The sequence below is a fragment of the Lemur catta genome, chromosome 2 (assembly GCF_020740605.2).
Source record: "Lemur catta isolate mLemCat1 chromosome 2, mLemCat1.pri, whole genome shotgun sequence".
In the NCBI taxonomy this organism is placed as follows: Eukaryota; Metazoa; Chordata; class Mammalia; order Primates; family Lemuridae; genus Lemur; species Lemur catta.
Window position 1 is genome coordinate 145,243,161 of NC_059129.1, and position 20,628 is coordinate 145,263,788.

Below are 20,628 nucleotides of genomic sequence, written 5' to 3' on the forward strand. Positions count from 1 at the left end.
CCCAGCGTGTGTGTCCAATGTCCTGGGGTAACAGGTAAAATTGTCTCCCGCATGGAAACAGATGGCTAATACCTGCGGGGGTACCTTAATCATGGCCTCTGCCCCACCGTGGTGGGGTGGAAGTGGTGGGGCCCCACGCAGCGGGGGTGGGGAACCTCCAGATCCCCAAGTGCGGCCCCTCGACCAAATCCAAACTTCAGAGAACAAATCCCTTTATTGAAAGGATTTGTTCCGTGAAATTTGGATTCGGTCAAAAGGCCGCACTCAAGGATCCAGAGGCCACATGTGGCCCCGAGGAGGCAGGTCCCCACCTGGAGGGGCCTCCATTCACGGGGACTCCACAGTACATAGGCTGCACACAGCTCTCGGAATGGCAGAAAACCCTCCCCAGCAGTGACCTGTTCCAGCTCTCACATTGGTTCCACCTGATTTTAAACTGTTCAGTCCTTGGAGACGTACGGTCATCTTACTGCTGGAGTGTGAGGGTGAGAGGTCAAAGGCTCTCGTGGAGCTGTGCATACGCCCTCGTGCTCGTCTCTGGATGCACCGAGCTCGGGGGCTCTCGGCCCACTGAGGCCCTCTGTCCCATGGCCCTTCCTCCTCGCCCCGTCACCATTACAAAAACTCACCACAGTGTCGGTTCTCGCCCCGTTGTGGTTTTAAAGGACACTCTGCCAAGCCCACTGCTCAGCCCTGATCACGCACTGCCCTGTGATGTGTGAGTGCTCACAGACGCACTTTTAGGCAGGTGGAAAACTTAGCCTTCCTTTCTGGACACAAATTGTCTCCTCCTGCTACATTTGATTCCACTTTTAGCTAGAGCACTAGGATTGCTACTTCTATTACCGACCTAAGCCAACAGATAATTCACCGTTGTATAAAGTACAGACGTTTTTAACGGATCATTCAACGAGGAGGGGGTTCCTTTGAGTGCCAAAGCCTCACTGGGTGCTGGGGGGCTTGTCCTACGCCCCTTGGGTGGGATGCCAGCAACAGGGTGTCAGAACTCCAGTGCCCCGGCTGCCTGTGGCCGTCCCTCCCTCAGGGCTATTGGAGAAGGTTAAAGTACATTCATGGATTTTTTAAAAAATTTAGCAGCAGGTTCATTTTTTTTCCAAATACAATTTCACGATGAAGTGATGTATCCTTGGCACGAATCTGTTCTGTCACTGCCACGGTGGGCGGGATGCAGAGAAACACGAGAGGGAGCCCCGTGTCCTCCACCAGGGACGACCTTCAAGACACAGGACGTGGAAAAGCAGAGGCGGGACAGGTGCATCCTACTCTCGTGTTAAAAATGGGGGAATAATGTCAACAGACACAGCTACTTCCCTGTGTGTGCATAAAATAGCCCTGGGAGGAAACAGGAAAAAATTAACAACTTTGCCTTCCATGGGGAGGGGAGCTAGAAGCTGGGGGCTGTGGCAGGAGGTGACCCTGCCTTATTCTCGTGTATTTTTTGAATTTTGAACCATGTGAACATATTTATTCAAAAAAATTCAACTAAAAAATTTCAAAATGTGTTTCATAAGCTAATATATGAGAACAATGTGACTTGTAAAATTTCTGAGATTAAGAATAACTGATTTGTCTATTAACCCTAGAATAGATTTTCTTTCTGCAAGTTCTTTTGTTGCAAGTTTTAGGAAAAACAATCAGTTTTTAAAGATACGTGGCCTTAAAAATCCTGCTTACTTTAAAAAAATTTTTCAAATTGTAATAAAAGTTAGCAAGCATGTGCAAATGTGAGGCACACCAAATTTGAACATTCTGGAGGCATTATCTGGCTAATTCGATATAATTTGAAACACATTTGAACATGCATATTGATTTTTATTACATTTTAAAGATGATATTTAAACCTTTCTTAATCTTTTAATTGCTTGGGAGAACTCCCAAAGCACCTCTGCCAACAGTAGAACACCATAAATCAGCTGTCCTCTAAAGTAGCTTTTGAGGAAACAAAGAAATGTAAAAGAAGATTCTAGGTCCAGGTCGCACGGGGCATGAGACTGCCATTTCCTTTGCAGGGGAAACCAGTGTTCTTCAGCCAACGTCCAGTTTGCAGTCCAAGGTGAGACCACGGCAGGCGGCCTGGCGGCTCTGCCCGCGGCCGCTGCCCTTGGTGGTGCTTGAACTTGCGTGTCTGCAGGCTCAGGTCCCCGCGAGGGCTGGGAGGGTGGAGGAAGGCGTCCGCTCCTCCGGGAGGGCACAAGGAACAGCAGCTCGTGGCCCAGCCCTTGAGCCAGCCTGTCCCTGGCTGAGCCCTGGCTTCGCTGTCTACTCTCACAGGGAATCAGCAGCTCCCTGAGCCTCTCTGTGCCCATTTCTTTCCATCTGTAAAAACTGGGATAATAGCAAGCATCTCCCTAGCAGTCGACACGCACCAGTCTCGGAGCACCCTGCCTGGTCTACAGAAAGCACGTGCCGCAAGTGAGCTGTTATTACAGCGATCGAGCATGGTTTCCCTTAAACCCCAGATAGGGGACCCCGCGGCTGTGGCCTGCCACAGTTACTGCCTCCAAACACCACTGTCGGTCCTCAACTCTGAATCTGCCCTTCAAGTCAATGCCGTGGAGAATGTGTTGATCAAAAATAATGTCAGGAGTAGGAAGTGTTTGGTTAAAGGCTCTGGAAGAGCAATCAGATGCCACACACAAACGGGGTAATCCGAGGAGGGTTTGATTAAGGGACGCTTTGCAGAAGTGCGGCTGGAGTGTCAGTGAACCGGCAGGCACAGCGCAGTGAGCGGTGGGGAAGGCGCGGGGCGCCCCACGGTCCTCCTGCTCTTCCCTCCTGTGCTGTCGTCTCCCGTTGGCAGAACTGCCCGGAAGCCAGACGGCAAGGCAGGGCCCCATGGAGGTGGTGGCCTCAGGGGCACAGGGGAGTGGCAGGGGTGTGTGTGCGGGGGACATGGGGACCCCCAGCCTGCAAAGGACGTCCCCCAGCGGGGTGGCTGCAGGAACAGGCCCTGACACTCGCCCTCCTGGTTGCCCGCCCTGCCCTGAGCTGGGCAGCAAAAAATAAACATGGTCATTCTCTCAACACGTCCAACACATAGGCCCATGTGATGGCACCTCACCACCCTCGACACACTTTCCCTTTATATTTCTCCATCTTCCTTGTCTCTTCCGGGGCCCTGGGTAGCCTGCAGGGATGGGCTCGGAGCCCTGACTACGGAGCTGGCGGCATCGGCTGGCAGGACTCACTCGATAGGCGGGACACCAACTTGCCAAAGGATCAATATCGCATTTGAAACCAGGGTAGCAGAGCACGTGATCACTCGTAGAATTTAACACACACCTTCTCCTGCAAAATTAATTTAAACAAAGGACACAGAGAAAGAGCTCCAGTTTTTTCCTGGTGGAAAAAAATTAAAATTCACATGCCAATCAGCTCTCCTTCTAAAAATAAGCTCTATTCATGCCGAACATCTGTCTCAATTCCATTTCTTTTTTGGTTGACAAATTACATACACAGTATGAAAATGAGACCAGAGACGCTAACGTTATTGTAAATGACCTGATGTGAAAGCAACTTGGAGCCCTTCCTGGGGCAGCCTGCCCAAGCCCTGGCCAGCATGGAGAGGCCACACTCCGTCACTGTAATTAGGGAGCAGGTGACACACTCTCACACGGTTCTAATGAGCTCACTCTATTTTTATCTGACCCTATTGCTAAAGCAAACTAAGGGACTTCTAATTAATAACATAACAAGCCTATGGAAAGGCGGAGTGGCTGTGCGGTGAGGGACATCCGGCCGCCGCTGACCAGTCAAGCCCGTGTCCTGCACAGCCTTTCAGGCTAGTGAAGGAGAGGTTTGAACACGGCACTGCCGAAGGACAGGTGGGTGCCGCGCCTGCGTGTCTGGGGACACAGGGGCCAGGAGAACAAGCTGGAACGACAGTGGGGCTCATTTAACTTCAAATGCTCACGTTACATTCCACTTTCTGTAAGAGCCTCTGGTTCTGTGATCAATAGACTTCCTAAATGGCTAGATTTTGAGTTCCCCTGAGAGGAGGGTTGTGTTCTCATCTAGAACCTAGCCCCATGTCTGCTGCAGAAAAAGCATCCAATAAAAAAATGTTGTGTCAATGAATGAAAGTAACCGGCTTTCTGGACAACGGGAGCTGTGCAGAACAACATGCACTCTATGGGCAAGAAGTGCTCTATTGAACAATTATGGTATAAACTGTGATTTAAAAAATTCAAATTTGAGGTAAAGCTCCTGGCTCGTATTTTTCTTTTAAGCGACACGTATCCTTGACACTCCAAGTACGATAACAAAGGAAGACGAGAAGCCGCTTCGTCTATCCACTCAGGTTTAGTCAGCTGCAGCCGCGTGCCGGACTTTCTGGAGGTGCCACAACTACAGCAAACCCAAAACAAGCCCTTGTTCCCTGGGGCGGCCGCCCTAGGGGGCTGCACACGCAGAAACAACCTCGTCGGGGGCGACAGGCACTATGGAGAAGGAAATGCAGGTGGAGGAGGAGAGGGGCGGGAAGACCCTCTGGATAAGAACACCCTCTCCCTGCTAGCAGAGACCTGTCCGGGCGAGACAGGGGCACGCGGGTGCTGGGGAGGAAAGTTCCAGGCACAGGGAAGCAGGGGCAGCGTCACCCGCTGGGAGCTTCGTGTGCTCTGGGAACAGCGTGGAGGTTGGTCCCGCTGGAGGGGGGTGGGCAGGGGAGACAGATGGCGGGTGTGGAGGGGGAGTGAGATCCAACCCGGGTTTTAAAAGTTTAATTTTGCCTTCTGTGCAGAAAACAGACAGTAGCAGGCAAAAGTGGGCATGCGGAGGCCACGTGGAAGCCATGGAAAGCATTCCAGGCAAGGGACAGCCACTGCTCAGCCCGCGGTAGACGCAGAGGACGGGCCAGGTCTGGAGCCCTCCGGAGAGTGAGCTGATCAGGCGACTCACAGATCAAGGCCGCAGAACTGGAAGGACGGAGTGGCCTGGGGGACAGAGCCACGGCTCCCGGAGACCTTCCCGTCCTCCTCCTCGGACCCTGTGAATGTGCCGCCTTACACAAGCCAGCACGTCTGTGGTGAGTTAACTCTGATACGTGTAAACAGTTGGCCCTTGAACAATGTGGGGGTCAGGGATGCCGGCCCCCCAGGCAGTCAAAAATCTACACAGAACTTCTGACTCCCCCCAAACTTAACTGCTAATAGCCTACTGCTGCCTGGACACCTTACCAATAACACGAACAGTCGATTAACATATTTTGTGTATGTTACGTGTTTGTTACGTGTATAACGTACTGTACTCCTACGATAAAGTAAGCTAAAGAAAAGAAAGTGTTACTAAGAAAAATCATAAAGAAGAGAAGATACACTGACAGGACTGCACTGTATTTATGAACACCGTAAGTTTACATCATCTGTTTACATGATGCACCGCCGGTCTGCAGTGGCGGCATCCACAGCTCAGACCTTGGTCTACGGTATCTGTCAAGGAATTAGACCTTTTCTTGTAATATCACCACTCCACTTTGCTTTTTGGGAGCACATCCAGCATCACAGTGGCACTTCCTATAGGTCCCACGGTGCTACTCAAGGTTTATAATATTGCACCACACACAATGAAAAATATGAGGGAACTTCGAGAGATCACTTTTTGCTGCAATATGGAATTTAGTGGAGAAATGAACTGCTTACACGGAGATCATTAGCATCTCACAGTGTTAAACGGATACTCACAAGACATGAGCTCACTGCAACAGTAACAGGAGGTGGCCATGAAATTATTACAGTCCTACACACTGGACTAGTTAATTTTATGCAGTTGTGATTTAATACTGCATCTTTACCTTTGTTTATATTTCTCTTGACTGCAGATGACACCATGTAAGTGTCTGTGTTTGTATGTCCAAGTTTTAATAAATTTTAAATTCTTATAATAGATTTGTGTGTATTCTATAGTAGTAAATGATAAAATAGACTAGCATCTATCTACGTATTTTATGCATGAATGACATATCTGACTTTTTCTTATTTTTTTTTTTTTGACATTTCTAGGCTATGCAGGTCATCTGTGAGTGTTTTCAAATTGTCACAAATCTCCAAACAATTTTCTAATATATTTATTGAAAAAAATCTGCATATAAATGGATGCTCAACGTTCAAACCTGTCTTGTTCAGGGGACAACTGTATACATTTTCATATTCGTATATATTTCCTCTACTAATATAATGCCAGGAAGCCTTCCAAATCGGCTCTGTCTAGAACATGGACCTGATTTTGCTAAACCATACCGAATGAAGAACAAAATAAAAATAAATAACTCCGTCTCTCAACTGGTATAAAGTGAGTACAGCACCTTTGATGAAATAAGAATATTAATTACTTTTTTCTTTCAAATACATCTCTCCCCTTCCTTTCAATCCCACTCAATCACATTCACCTTCAACACTTGGTAATTCCATCTTAATCTCACTTTAAATGAAGGGTGCCCCGGTGCCCGGGCATCTGTGCAGTCCCACGTCACGTTGTTTCCAAGTCCTGCACAATTTCATCCAACAACTGCCTCCTGGGGCCGGTTATGCAAACGAAGGCGGACGAGCCTTACATTAGCACACTTAGCTGCTTTGTGCCAGTGAAACGGCTCCCCGTTATTAGAAAGTAGGGCACATCTGCTCAGCAACAATACGTCTGATAAAAGGAAGAGGAAGCTCTGAGAGGACATAATAGCTTTTCTCATCCAACCATGAGAACCCTGGCTGGGGGCACTGGCCAGTGCCCTACATCCCATCCAGCCTGAAGCGGCGTCTGTGAGGAGGAAGAGGGTGCGTACCCTGCCCCCCTGTGCTCCTGCCGAGGCCACACTGTCCTGGGGGAGGACCCTGGACTCCCAGTGCTGTTGGCCGAAGGCCAGAGGGAGGGGCTGGGCCTGGGGATCCAGATTGTCATCCAACCCACGCGAACCGCGCCGCTGGTCCATGCGGGCACTGTGCTAAATAAAGGGTTTAGAATCGGTCGCACTGATTTTAGGACCCATTCCAGTTGTCACTTCCCAAAACCTTTAGCATAGTGCCCACGTGCAGCAGGGACTCAGTTTAAAAATGCGGCTGAAAAGAAACACATAACTTGTGATCTTGTTGACCGGGAACGTCCTCAGGTAACTCGGTTTGAGCATAACCTTAAATGCAGTTTATACGACGACAGGGTAATCACAGTGGCAAAGTTAGGAACCTACAAGATTGTAGAAATAACTTACAGCAAAAACGTAATGATATTCCAAGACTGTGAGAACTACCGTGGACCCACAGCGCGCCCAGGCCTGGCCCCCGACCCGTACTAGGCGGACGGCCGCCCACCCTGCTCCGAGACCTGCTCTCCGCGTCACTGCTGGGCTGCAGCGAGGGCCTGCCCTGCCGCACGTGGAACCACCGAGCTCTTGGTCAGACTGTCACCCTGCTGCTAAGAGGGTCACCAGAAACCCCACCCCATCTCCACAGTACCAGCCTGCTGGACCTTATCTCCCGGGACCCACCCCGCCCAGAAGGATGCTCCGGGCCGGGCTTCTCAACCTGGTCTTGGGGCCCGTCCTGCACGTCGTAGGACGTTACCCTGGCATCTCTGACCTGTATTTACCACAGCCAGTAGCACCCCTGCAGCAGCTGTGAAAACCAAAATAGCTCCTGACATTGCCAGTGTCCCCTGGGTGGCAAAATCCCCCCAACTGGGGATGACCGTCCTTGCAAGAAAGCACTGGATCTGGGTCACAGTCCTCATTGTCCAGGCAAGACTGCCACAGTCTCTTTCCCACTCATTGCTCAGGGGGACGTTTCCAAGCATCCCTGCAGCTGGGCGAGGAGGACGCGCCGTCCGGCGCTGACCGCATGGCCTCTCGGAGTGCAGGGACCCTTCCCCACCGCGAGCCCCGTGTGGACTTGGACGGCTGGGCCGGTAAACCGCTCGAGGGGCACCTCAGAGCCTATAGCCGAATTCTACGGGTCGGATCTCAGCAGGACATTTGCTGAGTTGAGATCCAACTCACACGATGATTAATGGCCACATTCTTAGTTCCATGTTGCGCTAGAAAACACTGCACTTTGCTGTCTCTCAGGTCCCCTGTTGGTAGGAGGGGACCCTGCTGCTCGTCAGCAAGTCAGCTGACCTGGGAGAAAGCCAAGAGTGTTTCAGTTACATTCCGCGTGGGACTGCTGAGGACGAAGCGGAACGTGGTCTGCACCGTGCTGAGACAGCGCTGGGCACCCGGGCCATTCTAAAGGTCCAGCCGTTTGCCACAAAGCCCTGTGGCACCGGCTCACCCATCTTTGAAGGAAATACAGACAGGGGTGTCCGCCCTTAGGGGAACGAACCTACCACCACGCCATTATCTGAAATAGCTCCAGGCCTCAGGACCACCTGGGCCACCAGCCACATCTCCCTGCGAAGTCCCTGGTCTGGCGGGCGCTGCTCCTTCCTGGGCGGGGTGAAGTTAAGCATCTTCCAGACAGTAAGTTAGGACCCACTGAAGATTCGGAAAGGATGAGGGAAATCCCTGTCATGTCCACCAGCTCTGCTCATCCAGGGAACTTCAAGGCTTGTGAAAAAAGAAACAGGAAGACTTGGCTCTTCCTTCTACTGTCCCCTGGAGCCACAGCACCCGGCTCCGTCCCCTGAGAGAGCAGCTGGCGAAATTCCACTGGGTTTGGCTGCAGCAGATCCTGGGGCACTGAGTTATAAGCCATTTAACACAGCTGGATTCAGATGGTGTCTTTCTGTAAGAGTTGGATATGGGGATGTTAGGAGAAGACATACCACTGCCCTTGTCAATGGGGATTTATTTGCAGAGCACAAGACAGGCGCTGATCAGCCTCACAGTAGCGGGCTGTTTCTGGAAGGGTCACCGTGGTCGCCGAGCTGGTCCAACAATAGACTCGTTTCTTTATGCTCACTGGCAAGCCGAGTTTGTTTCTAGGACTGCTGCTGGCCACCCGATAAACAATCTAAAGAAATTCTGTGAGCAATGACCCAGGCAGAAGAAATTCTAAGAAGTCCATGCACGCTTACAAAGCGAACGTGGCATACGTCTCAAAGCGTGAGTGGAGCTCCCTGGTCTGGAGCAGAACGCAGGCGGACTCGCCACCACCGCTGCATCTGGACCTGGGACGGTGTCTGGGAACAGCAGGGGTCCACCCTTCAAACTGTCCCAAGGACAAGATGGAGGAGCAAGAAAAAATAACCCCCCAGCTGTCCGAATCCTGGAAGTCTACCTTGCCCCCACGCCACACGCTGGAGAGGGAACTGCTTCACAGCACAAACTCTAATGCCACTGCTGGACATTCTAGCACGACAGTGACCCTCCCTCACTGCAGTCCCACCCCCGTGTCCCAGGAATTGTAAAGCATGACACACCTGCTTCCTGTGACCTCTCTGTCATGTGCTCACAGCCCTGGGCAGAATGAACACGGAGACACTATCAGAGGGACTCCCAAACTAATTGTCCTTCCACATTTAAACATTCTTGGTTGCTTAAGAAATTCAAGATAAATTTGTCAATAATCCATAAATTCCTGACCCAAACTAAACCAAGGGACCTGAGGTTTCTGGCTGGTGTCTGTTGTGACAGGCTGGGCATTTTCCCGTGCAAGCAGCACAGGGTAGACGTGCCCAGTGAATCTTTGAGGCTCCCCCCTTTTAAAAAACTTCCATTTTCACAAAATGGCGGGGAGCTGTGAACAAATTAGGATGGAATGGGGTCACTTCACAGCAGTCACTGATTTGGATAATCTTTTCAGAGTTTGGGAAAATCACAATTGATGAAAATTACTCCTCTGACCTCCTGCCTGGCAGGGTGGGTTCCATCTCCCCCCACATGTTCTTGGAAGGGCTGGTGCAGTGCCACGTGCTGCAGACGTGTCTGGGGAGAAGCCAGAACGGTCCCAGTCCCGATGGCAACACGGCGAGGGCCTCGTTCCTCGAGAGCCCGGAGCCTAGCCCTGGGGGAGCGCAGTGGAGTTGGGAGTGCTCTCACCCGTCATGTCGAGATGATGCACAGGAGTGCTTTGTGCATACACTGGATTCTGATTAGCAGGAAGCTTTACCTTTAATCTACATTTTACCAACCAGAAAACTCTAGAAATTGGCATGCTGGATTCCCAGATCCAACAAGTAATCTAGTAGCAATTACAGAAGCTAAAGGTACTATGCACAGACTGTCAAGGTGGGACACAGATGTGTTTCCAGGTACTGTTCTTAATGGTTGGGACTAAAACCACTCGCTCCCTGCTTAAGTTTTTGCAAATAATACCAGTTTTTACTTCTATGTATTTCTCTGATTATTTTTTAGTGGCTGTGTTTTCCTCCCTCCCTCCCAGCCTCCCTCTCTCTCTTTTCTTTCCTTCTTTCCCTTGCCAAATGCTATGCCGGTCCCCCAACTCTATGTTCCCAAAATACTGGGGACACAAAGCTTTTATGCTTGGTATATATCACACATGAAGCTACTAAAGGTGGTCAGTTCCTACAGGTTGGATGTGACTGAAAATATTCATGACTTGCAAAACAATCTGTTAGTGGGTGGCCTCGTATCAAAGCAGACTGAACTCCATCATACCAGAGCGGGGAAACTGGCAAGCGGAGAGACGGTTTGCTTGGGCTCAGGTGTTCCTGCTGGGGTCAGTGCACAGCCGAGCACCCGCATCGTGTTCACACCTGCACCGTTCTCGCACGGGGCACTGCCCCAGCCACGCCCGCCTCACCTTCACGGCGTACTCTGCATCGGTGGCTTTGTGCACACACCGCTTGCACACGGAGTAGGAGCCCACGCCGATGTCCTCCTTGATCTCGTAGCCATCGGTGAAGTGGACGTTGTTCCCGTGCAGTTGCTGTGGAGGGACGCAGAGAAGGGAAGCCTGTCAGGACGCGTTCACAAAACCACGACGCAACCACACGCACACGAGATGGGGGCAAAGGCTGGACTATGCGCCCGAGGACAGCGAGCCCAGGAGTTAAAGATTTCTCTGCCCGAGGTCACAGAGCTACGCAGTGATGGCTCTAGATCTAAGTGCCAACATCTCTGGGTCCTTGGGTTATGACTCTTCATTTTGAGACACCAGATCATTCTGCGTCCCCTGGCTGGCCATGTTCCTCCCACAGATCTGAGAAAGGGTCGTTGGGAAGTGGAAAGAGGGAAGTGCCTGCGGCTGCCAGGCGTGTGGCTCTGACACTTGTGTCTAGAGCAAGAATCTGGACGGAAACGTCCCAGTGGAAATACGGCTGCAGGAATCCAGGTCTCAGCCCGCTCCACCTGCGTCCCCAGCCCCCACCACCCACTCCTCACAGGGGCAAGAAGCCACCAATGCAGTGCACACTGTCACAGCAAGCACCCACTTTACACTTGCTGTATTTTCCCAAAAGGCCACAGGGAGAGAAGCAGCATGGAAATCCAAGGGCATCCAATTCTCCCCGACTCTGTCTGTGAGTTTAATTATGACTCCTTCTTAGAGTCCCTGTATTCTGGTTACACTTATAATGGAAAATGCCCTATAAAAACACAATCTTCCACGGACCTCCCAAAGACTACTACGTTTCATGATAGGCAAATGGCACCCACAGATCACAGTGCTGTCTTGGGGTGCTGGCTGGACTCCACACAGCAGGGAAGCCCAAGTCCCCGGCCACAGACACACTGTGGTGACATCTTCTGGACTTTTTTCCCTCTTTAAGATAAATGTGAAGCAGGCACTGAGCGAGCTCAGCCCACCCTGGGGACACTGCGGGGCTCCCCACGGCAGACGCTCGGGAGCCACGGGCAGTGGCGGGAAGAAGACTGGCGTCCGCCCACCCTGGTGCCCAGCACCGCGGACGGAGGCCATGGCGGACCCCAGGGCCAAGCGTCAGCCGCGCTCCGTGCCCTCGACCCGGGGAGGCAGGCGGAGTTACCTGCACGATCGGGTGGACGGGGACTTTGTGCAGGTCTTGCTGCGAGGGCTCCTGGACCAGGCTGGAGGCCACAAAACTGAATCCTCTGAACAGGTGGTGAGCGTTGGCACTCGGGGGCACGCCGGGAGAGTCTGCGGGACAGTGGCAGGGTCAGACCTCGCGAGAGCTGCGCAACCTCGGGCTGCAATGATAGCGTGTGCGTGCGTGTGTGTGGGTGTACACGTATGTGTGTGGCGTGTGCGTGTGTGCGTGTGTCAGAAGAGAGGGTGAAACAGACCTGTAGACATGCCGAACCAGATGAGACTACTTTATTGCGGGCAGTGCTAATGGACAGAGGGAGCCAGGCCCGGGTGTCAGCCCTCACAGAGGGCCCTTCACAGTCACCCCAGGCAGGTGCCAACGTGACCCCTAGATCAATGTGACTGAGCTGTGTTTGGAAATAAACTCCCGACGTGCAAGACTAGGGAAGCTTAATTAAAAATGGAAGGTCGCTGCATCGTCTTAGAATCTGGAATCACGCGCCGTGAGGCAGCAGAGCCGGCGCACCTGCTCCCAGGAACCGCCGGTTCCCAGCGGCGCCGGGCGGCTCAGCACGGACGGTGCTGTCCGCTGGGCTTTGCCCGCCGCGCCTTTCTTTCCCTGAACGGACTCCTGGCTTTGAGGTTGGCCTTTGCTTAAAAATGCCCCAGGCTACCATGCGCTGCATGAAAAGTCTCCACTAGAAAGAGAAGCACAGGTGGATCCATCGCGGTTTAAGGCAAACCCCAGAGGGGTGTTAATGCTCTCCCTCAGGTTGTGGATTAAGGACGTGAGCTTGTCCCGGGGGATCTGTGTGAGCTATGCAAATGTCACGGGCTGGGCATGGCCCTCGGGGTGATGTACGGCAGGTGCAGGAGTGTGTGTGTGTGTGTGTGTGTGTGTGTGTGTGTGTGTGTGTCGGGGGACACAAGCCATATTAATGTGAATAGATATGCTTTCATTAGCAAAAGGAAAATATGTTGTAAAAACATAAAACCCTAAGCCACCCACCAACCGAATGAACCCCCTCTCTTCAAAGAGGACCCCAGGAAAACCTTAAAACTGAGTTTCTGGCCATAATGGAACACGGGATTGGCCTCATATACCTCCCTCCCTTTTGGAGTTTGGACATGACAATTCGCCAGCGTTAGTGCTAACAGAGATCATAAGACTGACAAAAAAAAAAAAAAAAAGCCTCTTTGTGGGATTAATACACCAAATTATAAACAAGACCGAGGCCCTGCAAGGCAAAGGTGACGTCAGGCCTGCAGGCCACCGATTTGCTTACCAACCACTCTGCGTCTGTTGTGGCTTGTCTCTGATTAGACTTTCCTAACTTAAAACATTCCCCTCTGCTGACTCCAAGCCTTTAGACAGAGCTTTATTCCTTTGACCAATTATTATACAAATTAAAGAATCTCCAAATCCACCTCTGCCCCGGCTTAGAGATGTCCCACCTTTTCGGGTCAAACCAATGTTTACCTTCCATGTATTAATTTATGACTTTACATGTAATTCCCGTCTCTCTAAACTGTATAAAACCAAACTGTAGCCCAACTTTCCCCGGAACTCGTGAGGCCGTGCAGCCTGGCACTCCTATTCGCCTCAGAATAAACCTCTTTAAATTGTCTTACAGAGTTTGTTTGTTTTCCACAAACATGTAGATCAAATAAACAATGTCTTGTCACTAACAAAGAGGTGTGCAGGCCACACCTCACCTTCTATGCCAGGGGGATTTCGACTCTCCCGCACGGGCCAGGGAGAGCTGGCTGCGGGTAGAGCCCAAGTTCAGACGATCTTTTCCAAAGCTGAAAGGGCTCACGCTGGGTTGGCGTGGCCGGACCATGAGGAAATGACAGGGGCATACGCAGAACATGAAGTGCTATATAATCCTGCATGATGCTGAGTCAGCACAGTACTTAATTAACAAGAGCGAAGACACGACTTGGATAGAAGGAAACTAAAACTACTGCAGTCTCTTCCCAGCCAGCGCCAAGGGCAGCCCGCGTGTGATCAGGGAATGGGAACTAGCTTGAGCACCGGCTGAAGTTTAAGACAGACTGAAAGTCCACCACACAGAATCCCCCACTCCGAGCACGCAGAGCCCAGCATGGGACTGCGGGCCACCTGCCGTGTCAGCGTCACACGCCTCCGCCACCCTGTGACCCAGCCTGTGCTTACTCACGCGCTTGGAAATCCTGCCTTCAAAAATCAGGACGAGTTTCATGTTTTTTTAGCACTTCAATTATATCTACCTCGAGGGCAAACTGTGTGGTGTGATAAATTAACCTTAAGTAAAATTGATTGAAGAATTCAAAATACTAAGGAATAAAAAGTGAATTCTGGATAGCACTGGGGTGCATTGTGCCTGCCTATGTCTTCCTTGAGCTAATATTAAAATGACATTGAATTCTCCAGGTGCTCAAGAGAAGTTTCTGGTCACACTGGCCAGCTAGGTTGCAGTTTAAATTCTTCACGGATATGATGAATAATTTAGAGTTGACCATATTAGCATCTTTTCACCAGGCAGCAAAAAATTAATATGGTCATTCTCTCCACATTTCAAACACATAGGCCCATGTGGTAGCACCTCACGAGGAAGGACTCCGAAGACTGTATAGACAACGCTCTCTCTGAGTTCCTTTTACGCCCAGGTCACCCACAGCGGGAGAGGCAAAGGACCTTGCTCCGGTGACCTGTGGGCAGAGCTGGGTCAAATCCTGTCCCATCTTCCCAAGAAAGAAACTGGAAAGTAATCCTGTTCTGCGAATTGGGCTAATTTTGTCAGCAGGAAAGACGGACCCCAACACGCAATCCCTTCTAGGGAAGCTGAGAACCGGGTGATGGTCCCACCATTTCCTCCTCCTGGGCAGCCTCACTGATGACCCCAAACTTCAGGGCAGTTGTCACTCACGCTTTGTCACTAATGACAGTTTTAGTTTTATCTGGGGACTGCAGGGGGACCCTGAAGAAATCAGTGAGCAATCTGTGCCACGATTCCCTAGTCAGTAGTGCCTGGAATCAGCTTCCAGGACTCCCCCCAACCCCTGCACACAGCACACCCGCCTCGTGCTCACATCTGGTATGGGAAGCAGGTTTCACCAACAGCCTGAGCCCACAGGCAATGAAGTGAGTTCTCTTCCAACTTCATCTACTTGATACCTTGTCATTGCCTACCTATTTGTTTCACTATCACTTTTTAAAAAATCAGAAAATTTCAGATTCAAAAGCAGTGAGAAAGCATGGTGACCCCCACAGACCCATGATGCAGCCCCGACAACCACCTGCTGGCTGAACGTGGCCCACCTGTGTCTACAGAAGGAGCCTGTTAACTGCTTTGTGAATGACCAGCATACTTTATTGTGGGCTGAATCATGGCCCTGCAAAGTCATATGTCAAAGCCCTAAACCCCAACGTGACTGCATTTAGAGACAGGCCCTTAGACGGAGTAATTCAGGTTAAATGAGGTCACAAGGGTGGGGCCCTAAATCAATAGGACTGGTGTCCTTACAAGAAGAGGGAGAGACTCCAGAGCTCGTTCTCTTTGCACACAGGAAAGGCCACGTGAGGACACAGTGAGAAGGTGACCGTCTGCAAGCCCAGGAGGGAGCCCTCACCAGGAGCCAGCCCTGCTGGTGCCCTGATGTCGGACTTCCAGCCCCCAGCGCTGTGGGGAAAGAGGCGGCTGCTGTTTAAGCTGCCCGGTCTGTGGTATCTTGTTATGGCAGCCCTACTGGACCATGACAATTACCATATCTAGAAAAGTAAACATGAATTCATTAATATCCCCAAACGGTAACTTTTAAACGGAGCCGATCAATTCTGATTGAATCTGATAGACATCAAAAAGTAACTCTAGACATGCCATGAAACTAAGTTTATGTATCCATTTGCTATGCTGAGATCTAGTAGCTGATACAACTTTTCAAACAGGCTTCTATCTTTTGCATGAAAAATATCTATAGCTCACAAATCTACAGACTTAACTGATGGCCTTCATTCTCCCAGAAAAACACTCTAATTGTAGGAGGGACTTTCATTGCCTGGAGCTGCTTCTCTTGCTCTTGCCTGGGTGCATCCCGCTGAGAGAGGCAGGAACTGCACAGGCCGCTCAGCACGGAGGTTGGGGGTGGGAGTGGGGTATCTCTACAACACCTTGACCATTTCCAAAGTGCATGTTACCTACGGTTCAACAGAGGTTGGTTCTACCACTGAAGCCTCTATCACTGGGCAGGGACAACAAGAAACCAATCAGAGCTGATAGTTACTTTCCGTGGACAGCACCCGTGAGCATGGGGGGCTGGTTCCTGGATACCCGAATCCGCCCACGGAAAGAACTGCTGCGACACACCTGTGGGTGTCCGTGCTGTGAACTCGGGGTCGAAGTGGAAGGTGTCCTCAGGCCTGCCCACTGCCGGCTTGAACGGTGGCTTGATCTCCTTCCGGTACAGCTTCTGCAAGGACAGAGGGCACGGCGCTGAGGAACCCCGGAAAGACCAGAACACCAGACCTCTGCTGCGGGAGGCAAAGACGTTCTTACCACAGTGGGTCAGCCCTCATCTGACTACTCCGAAATATGTACGAATATATAAAAGATATAGTGTAACATGTTAATATATTATATGTATCATAGATAATACAGTATATGTAATAATTATAATTATATATCATGGAAAATATATAAAAGGCATAGTTTGAGATATAGGGTTTGGGGACATGCTATGTGTTGTTCATTTTAGGGCAACAGTTTTCAAAATTCTTTTTGGTAGAACTTTTTTCTCCAAGCGGAATCCTACAGGCAGGGCAGTTGGCTCCCGCCCAGGACAGAGCTGGGGGGCACCTGGCGCGCTCTTCCCACCCAGGACTGCGGAGCTAGCACCATGGAACTTCAGCTGTGGGGACACTGTGGGAGTGCCAGGCCGGGAGCACTCCAGGGTCCTCGAGTACCAGGGCCTGTGCCCTGGGGCCTCGGCATGTCACGGGTCAACCCTGGCGCCCAGACGCCCTGCTCAGGGCCCATGGGAGCACCTGCATCTGCCAGGCTCGGGGCTGCCTGTCTGACAACGCTTTCCAAACCTGACGCGCTGTTTTCAGTTGGGGCAGCTGCCCATTCTGTTGGGCTCATTCAATTTAAGGACACCAGGCAAAGGTGTCCAGAGCCTGGCGTGGTCACGGAGGAGCGTGCCAGGAGGGAAGCCTGCGAGGGCTGGGGGGCCTCGAGCAGGGGACGTGGGGGGCCATGGGCTGGATCCAGGAGAGGACACTCGGTGGTCAGATCGCCTGGAAACAGCAGATGTGGGCCCCTGGGGCCAGGGGGTCCCAGGCAGCTGGGAGGAGTGGCTAGGAAACCACCGAGCACGAAGGTGTCCTAATCCTGCCCGGCCGGGGTCCCCCAGGTGTCTCCCGAAAACACTGATTCCCAGGCACTTTCTTGGGCGCTTCTGCTTAACAGGTCTGGAGCTCAGCCCTTGAGCGGGGGCCCCGATGGCAGGCAGGGCTGGGAATCTGCTCTGATCTCTCTGTGATGCTGGGTGCAGGCTTCATCGCTTCATCAGATGGGGAAGCTGAGGCTAAGAGAGGAAGAGTGACTTGTCCAAGGCCAAGGTGAGTGGGGGCAGACAGGGAGGAGGGGGGTCACGACCCTCCCCATAACTGGGGCTGGGCATGGGTCGGGGAACAGCTGTGGGAGGGGATGGGGGGGTGGAGGGTGGCAGCCCGGGGTGCACTTGGGAGCCGACAGAGGAGAAACTGTGATTGAATTCAGCCCCTAGTTATTTGGTCATCTCCTGCCCTGGGTGAACAGCTTGCATTAGGAATTCAGTTACTCTTCAAGCCCTGTCCAGAAATAGCAACACGCTGCTTTCTGTGGCGACCCACTCGCGGGCGGGAATAAGCTCCCTCCGGACCAACCAGGAAGGCTCCGTCCTCGGTGAGGCTGGGCAGGGCTGCGGGGGCCGCTCTAGCTGTGTCTCTAAGGAGCAGAGTAGCAAAGCTGGATGCCAGGCCTGGGGCAGGAGGGGACCACTAGCCTGTGCTTCTCAGGTCACCAGCCCACCAGAGGGGCCCTAGAGCCCCTGCCTGCAGGTGACGAGCCACATTCACCTGTAACCTGCACAGTCCGGACTCCGAGGACCACTGTTGCCACACAGCTGCCCTGTCCTCCCACCCACTTCCCCGTCATCCGTGAGCAGCTGGGGACAGGGCGTGCGACTTACATTCCAGTCTACGGTGACAAAGAAAGGGTGACGCTTAATCTCCTCCACTCCGTCAATGCCAGCACCTGTCGCAACAACAAAGCAGAGATGACGCTTCAGAGCAAGTCCGAGTCCAAGATCACGGTTCTCTCTGACAGGTCCTCCACGGCGGCGTGTGGGGTGGGGCCTGCCCCGGCCTCTCACTCGGGGGGCACCGCTCAGCCCCAAGGGCTTGGGACAAGGAGGGGCCCGGGGCGGGGTGGGCAAGAGGCGGCAGAGACCAGAGGCCAGGCTGCCTGCTCCAGGTGCGAGGACGCTGGGACACCCCTGCGGGAGGCCCAGGAGAGTCAGCCTCAGGCGGGTCCTCCCTGGAGGCTGCCAGGTGCAGAGGGGCTGGAGGGAGGTGTCACCTCGGGGGCCTCACAAGGCTGTGATGGGGCTCTGCCAGGGAGGGAGAGGAACTCAGGCGGCACTGAGTCCTGGGGGACAGCAGGGCCTCCCGTCCAGGCCCAGCCACACCTGAGGCTGCACAACACAGGTGACTGTTTATACCTGGAGACTTGTGACAACTGGCACTGCTTTGCGTGTTATTTCCACCTAAGCTTCCCCTACTTTGTTGCTTACATTAAGGTCCTGTGGCCCCGGGGACGGGGAGGGAGGGAAGAGCAGGCAGAGCACAGGGAGCCCTGGGACAAGGACTCTGGAGGAGGACGACCCTGCGATGGGGGGTGTGTCCCTACACCCCTGCCAGAGACCTCAGGGCGCCCCACAGAGGGAACCTGGTGTGACACTTTAGTGAGTAATAACGTGTCAACGCTGTTTCATTAGCTGTAACAAACGTGCCACGTTCATGCAGGATGTTACTACGAGAGGAAATTGTGCGGGTTGGGTGTATGGAAACGTGCTGCTGTTCTGTTCAAAGTTTCTGTAAACTTAAAACTATTCTCAAAGTAATCTATTAATTAAAAAAAAAAAAAATGAAAACGCAACCCTAAGGCCCAGGAGTGTTTTTCCCAGGACAGGACGGCCTGAGAGGACCCAGCGCTCTCGGGTCGGGAGCTGGGAACGGGTGGCTGGGCCAGGACGCAGGGCTAGGCCGCGGGAAGGCCAAGCACAGTGGCCGGGGACCCCCGTCCGGGGAGGTGGCTCGACCCTGAGGCCCGGCTCCCCCCGCTCTGCGAGCAGAGGTCCTTTCTGACGCCACCTCCCCGCTGCGGCTGTGCCCCAAGCCAGAACCTCTGGCCGCCGTCGGCCGCACTCCACCGAGGCCCAGCTCCAGGGAGGGCAGCCGCTGCAGGGGAACCGAGAGCAGCGGGGCCTGCAGGGCAGAGCAAGGTCGTCCTGAGATGCTGCAGTCGCCACAGAGGGGCTTGGGAGCTGCCTTGGCCTCAGGAAGGGTCTCTGGGTAGACACAGGCCCAGGGCCACCTTCCACCTCAGCCCGGCCACCAGCTTGGAAAGAACCGATTTGACCAAATAGTGGCAGTTTCAGTCACTATTAGACTCAGTTATTTGGGTAATTGTCATCCTTTGACATGAAAATACACTGATGAAGGAATTAGGCGGAGTCTCAGGCTCGGGAATTTCTCTCTGTGAGGACTCGAGGCAGACAGCACACGGGCATCTCGTCAGCCCACGCCCGCGAGAGGTGGCAGTCACTGTTCCCGCTTTACAGACTGGGACAGAGGCTGAAGTCAGCTGGTAACTTGCTCAAGGTCATACTGGAGGTTTGCGCCATAGAAATGGGCCTTGAGGGTGGTCCTGCCAGACTCAGCTGCAGCCTCATCCTCAGCCCCCGTGCTGAGGTCCCTCTGGATTTCCCCGTAAACCCTGAGGCGGAAGATCTGATCTCAGGCCTCTGCACTCCCTGTGCCAGGCTTTCTTGGGTCACTGAATCGACACAATTTTATTTTTCCTTCTTTCTTGTGCTGCAATGAGATTTTGCACCATGTTTGAGTTTTGAGGCCTCAGCAAACAGGGTCACCTGTGCACACTTTGGTTATTACCAAAAGTTTCTAGGTGTTTTAAAGGTAGAAAACATGAAACAGAAGGAAAACTTGTGCACTCAGTTCTTTAAAGCCTGCATCAACCTTCCCAGGGCAGATGGGTGTATTATTTTGTACTCTAGCCCTATTTATCCTCTCCTGAAAGGTGCGAAAATAGGCCACGCTATCCTTGGCCCTCCCTTTTTATCTAAACTCAACACATTTGACAAATAGCAGTGAGCGGAGTTCCGGGCCGGGAGGGTCAGGAAGTGTGTGTGCTGGTATCTGAATCACCGGGGCCAGCGACGGATCCAGACCAAAATGCTGCAAGGCTCACTCTGTCCTAGGAGGCGGCTGCGCTCCATCTGTATCACAGAGCACCGATGAGAACAGGCCCTGGAGAGACGCGTTTAGGGCGGAAGACTAGAATTCTCTCCTGTTAGTCGGGCGTGGCGATTTGTCACTAAGTTCCCCAGTGGCAGGTAGACACGAACTGAAAGTTCCATGGAACAGTAGATTCAGGCACTCATGTTTGTTCGC

At 52.5% G+C, this 20,628-nt stretch overlaps 1 protein-coding gene across 6 annotated transcripts in view; it reads right to left on the bottom strand.

The window, feature by feature from the left end:
- Positions 1-20,628, bottom strand: part of RPS6KA2 (ribosomal protein S6 kinase A2) — a 222,377-nt gene that overhangs the window by 15,735 nt on the left and 186,014 nt on the right. For all 6 annotated transcript variants that reach the window (XR_006733598.1, XR_006733597.1, XM_045544722.1 and 3 more), the window contains 4 exons: positions 18,126-18,190; positions 16,262-16,364; positions 11,893-12,023; positions 10,710-10,835 (listed from right to left, as the gene is read on the bottom strand). Coding sequence is in view for 4 of the 6 variants with exons in the window: in XM_045544722.1 (XP_045400678.1) it covers positions 10,710-10,835; positions 11,893-12,023; positions 16,262-16,364; positions 18,126-18,190 (425 nt within the window). In the remaining 2 variants the exon portion in view is untranslated. The remainder of the gene's footprint in view (positions 1-10,709; positions 10,836-11,892; positions 12,024-16,261; positions 16,365-18,125; positions 18,191-20,628) is intronic.